Raw genomic sequence first — 4,563 nt, forward strand, 5'->3', positions numbered from 1 at the left:
ATTAACCCGAGAGGGAGGGAGAGAGAGAGGGAGACAGACAGACAGAGACACACACATAGAGACAAAAACAGACAGACAGACAGACAGACAGAGACACACACAGACAAAGAGAAAGAGAGAGAGAGGGAAAGAGACAGAAAGAGAGACAGGCAGACACGTACACACACACACACACACACACACACACACACACACAGGAACAGTGAGAGAGGGGGGGAGGGTACAGATGTGTTTCCTTGTGTATGTGTGAATGTGTGTATGTTATTGCGCGCGCGCGTGTGTGTGTGTGTGTGTGTGTGTTTGTGTATGCGTGTGTGTGTGTGTGTGTGTGTGTGTGTGTGTGCGAGCTATTTCACGTCCGTGTGAAAATTGCGAACGTGATCAATAATGATGATGATGATAATGATAAAACTACTACTACTGCAACAGCAACAGCTACTACTGCTGCTGCTATTGCTACTCCTACCACTCCTACTACAGCAACAACTACTAACACCAACAAGAACAGCAACAGCAGCAACAACAATATTGATAATAATGACAAGAAGAAGAAAAGACTAATTTCAAACGTCTCAATGCACATCGCAATAACACACACACACACACACACACACACACACACACACACACACACACACACAGTTTGTTTCACTGCCAGCAGTTACGTACCTTCTTGCACAAGTATTTCAAAGAGAATAACTATTCTGCAGATGATTTTTTTGGAAAGTAATTTCTGACGAGATTCTTATGGTCGAACTTTCGCAGGCATTAGTTCATAGCCATATTTCTACATTCCTTTAGTTAATGTACTTCAGAATTGTGTTAATGGTTTCTGATTGTAATCACCATTATTGAATTGTTACTGTTAAATGTAATTGTATTTTAGTTGTACATTTTTGGGTAGTTTTCTACCTTTTCCGTTTTCCTCTTCCCTCTCCCGCTAAAATGGGCTGATATTCGTGAATATGATTGAACTGGTAGTGAATGGTTTCTTCGATGATGATAATGATGATCATTACTACTACTACTACTACTACCACTACCACTACCACCATCAACAAGAACAGCTACATCAACAACAATATTAACAGCAATAGCAACAACAACAACATCAATAATGACAACAAGAAGAAGAAAACATTAATTTCAAACGTCTCAATGCACATTTCAATAACACGCCAGTCACACACACACACACACACACACGCACACACACACACACACGCACACACACACGGATGGATGAAACAGATGTAGATTCATAGATACGGAAAGAAAGGACCTCAGTTATGTGGAGACCACTTTTCCTACCAGCATTCCCCTGTTGTGCCCAACATTCTGTAGCTCTCCATATTTTCACAGGTCCCCACAACGACACAGATCGTGGAGATATGGTCAATGAACACGTCAATCAGTTTTAGATTCTTATCGCACCAATATGTCACATTGTGATTTTCTGTAGCCTGCTCGAAACAGGGTGAGATTCGTGAATATGATTGAACTGGTGGTGAATGGTTTCTTCGATAATGATGTTGATGGTGATGATGATTATTATCATTATTATTATTTATATCAATATTACTATTATCATTATCAGTATTATTATCATGTTTATTATCATCGTTATTATCATCGTTGTTGTTATCGTTGTTGTTGTTCTTGTTGTTGTCGTCGTTGTTGTTGTCATTATTTTTTTTATTATCATCATCATCATTATCACTATTATCATTATTATTATTGTTGTTATATTAGCATTTACGCCTAATCTTGAAAATAATCCATATGCATTTACAAATAGAACACATATGTAAATATCAAAAAAGGTAGAAATTGACAAAATACCAAACATTGTCAAAGATTATTCATTCCCCTCCCCCTCCCGCCCCCATCCCTCACACACACACACACACACACACACACACACACACACACACACAACACATAACACACACAAGCACACACGCACACACACAAGTCATAGCACGCAATCGTAAATAGTACACAATCAAAAATACAACCAACACTTTCTAAAACTATCAAAACTCACTCACTCACTAATAGTCATTTTAGTTCATACTGTCATTTTAACAGCTGTTGAGAATTATTCAGGAGGGGAAAAGGTTGGTCTTCAGACTGGATTTGAAAGACTGCAGCGAAGATGAGTGCCAGAGAGACTGAGGTAGTTGATTCCAAAGAAAGGGGGCTTACTATGAAAAACGGCGTTGGCCATACATTTTGGTTCAAGCAGGAGGGGGCGGGGGGCGGGGGGCGGGGAGAGGGGGGGGGGGCCGGGGCGGGGGGATTCTATGCATACGGGTGTCAGAAGAAGAGCGGAGTTGGCGTGAGGGTATAAATTATTATAAGGATGATTGAAAGCTCCAGAGACACCAGCAGACAGTCCTCTTCAGACTGAGAACTGGCCACTGCCGACTACGGTTCCATGACATTTCAGCGCCAACATTTCAGCGCCAACATTTCAGCGCCGTACATTTCAGCGCCGTACATTACAGCGCCAAAGCATGAGAGAGAGAGGGGGGGGGGGAACTAGCTAAATACATAAACACACACACGCGCACACATACACACACACACACAGGAATATAACCAACACTCACTTCGTCTTTCTTGAGTTCTTTCTGTTAATTGAACTTTGAGTTCTTTTTTAATTGAACTTTAAAGATAAAATCACATGAAAAATTAAAATCACATTTTTTAATTGAACTTTAAAGATAAAATCACATGAAAAATTAAAATCACTGAATATCACTGAATATGCATCGTTTGGTGCCTCTCCTAAAACATGAATGCAAAAAGCAATGCCCTCCATCGTGTCCATGAGAGAACGATCCCCTGCGTTGTACTGCAAGATGATGGTTTTGACACGTTTTTGTAGGTCTTTGTACTTTCGGCGCTTCGGGGCAGGTGCCTGACCTCCCATAAGACGCATGACGTCAGCTTGAATCATGGCTTGCTCTTTTTTGAGGACTGCAATGAGCTTCCACAAATCTGGGGAGTACGCCCCTACGTGGTTTTGGAATGCATTGTGAAATCCTTCCACACTGTTGTTGGATTTCGCTGCATCCGAAAGGACTCGGTCATGCACATTCCACATTTCCATTTCGAAAAGTGGTGATTGACGGGGGCCTCGGCGACGAGGTCGGCCGATGTACGTGTCTTCAAAGTAGTCAATTACTGGTTGGCCCCGGGCGTCATAAAATGGCGATGTAGGGTCAAAGACACTTTCGAAGGCTGGCTCGACGTCATCAATAGGCAGATATGCCAAACCCGGGAGCATTCTCATCAACTTTGCGAAATTTTCATCGTTTTTGTAGTCAATTGAGAGTCCATTGTCTTGAATGTGACGCCAGACGCTCTGCGCCAGATGGAAGTGACAACCCGTTACCTTCAATCCAGGGAAAGCTGCACCGAATGCTGAGACCGCAGCTTTTTCGTAGTCTGTCATCAACGTGCTTGGCGCAATTCCTGGTTTGAGCGTCTTCAAAGCTTGAAGAAGTCTATCGTACGTGGCACGTGACTTGCTTGGGAGCAGGGCAAATACAACCGGAATGGTTGTTTCCATGTAAAGTACATGAAGCGAGTAGATTTGAATAAACAACCCGGGAGCTGTCTTGAATGTGCCGTCAGCGAACCAGTCTCTCTGCTCGTACAGCAACTGAAGACCTTCGGGTGTAGCGAAAACGAGAATTCTGTCCGCCCCTGGACCCGAGTCATACGCCAGGAAAGGGGTGCCGTCAGGGAGCATCTGTGACACAAAAAGAAGAGAAGGAGAGAGAGGGAGAGAGAGAGAGAGAGAGAGAGAGAGCACACTCACACACACACACACACACACACACACACACACACACACAAAGAGATACACACACAAACACACACGCACATACACACACATACACACACACACACACACACACTTCACCTTCATGTCTGCTGGGATTTCCCCCAGTTCTGCAAGGCTGGCTGGTAGGGCAGGCAGATTGTTCCGTTGCCTCTCCCGTTGGATCGCCCTCGTCAACGACTGCTTGCTTGGGAGACTTGTGACGGTAGCTTGGGACAGTCCTTCGTGGATGTCAGCCAGAATTTGTCGCGTGGCATCCCGGGTTTCTTGGGCTTGAATTTTCATACGATGCACTGCCTTGGCCGCTTCAATCTTAGGACGGTTGGGAGCGTGTGACAGGTGCTCTCCTCTCCGCAGAACGACATCGCCTGCCTTCATGTGGATCCTTGCTTTGCAACAACCAACATCGCATCGCCAAAATGACAATGCTGGATCTTTGCTACTCAGCTTGTCAAAGCGATACGAGTAACCGTCAAAGGAAATCTTGTCCTTCTTCCGTATACTTGGGTAGATTTCGGCCATCCTTTCCGAGTAATGTACGGAGCTGAAATGGTTTACTTGATGTCTTAGGAATGTGCATCCGCTGAAATGTACGATTTGTAACTCACAACTCTCTCTCTCTCTCTCTCTCTCTCTCTCTCTCTCTCTCTCTCTCTCTCTCTCTCTCTCATACCGTTTGGCGCTGAAATGTACTCACAACTCTCTCT

General features: G+C 44.0%; 1 protein-coding gene across 1 annotated transcript; it reads right to left on the bottom strand.

The window, feature by feature from the left end:
• Positions 1-1,307: 1,307 nt before the first annotated feature.
• LOC143277750 (uncharacterized) lies at positions 1,308-3,848 on the bottom strand. Its single transcript, XM_076582654.1, has 2 exons — positions 2,789-3,848; positions 1,308-1,424 (listed from the first exon to the last, which is right to left on the bottom strand). Exons 1-2 carry the CDS (start codon positions 3,761-3,763, stop codon positions 1,308-1,310), a joined length of 1,092 nt encoding a protein of 363 aa, XP_076438769.1. The 5' UTR covers positions 3,764-3,848.
• Positions 3,849-4,563: the final 715 nt, after the last annotated feature.

This window comes from Babylonia areolata, chromosome 35 (assembly GCF_041734735.1).
Source record: "Babylonia areolata isolate BAREFJ2019XMU chromosome 35, ASM4173473v1, whole genome shotgun sequence".
Classification (NCBI taxonomy): Eukaryota; Metazoa; Mollusca; class Gastropoda; order Neogastropoda; family Buccinidae; genus Babylonia; species Babylonia areolata.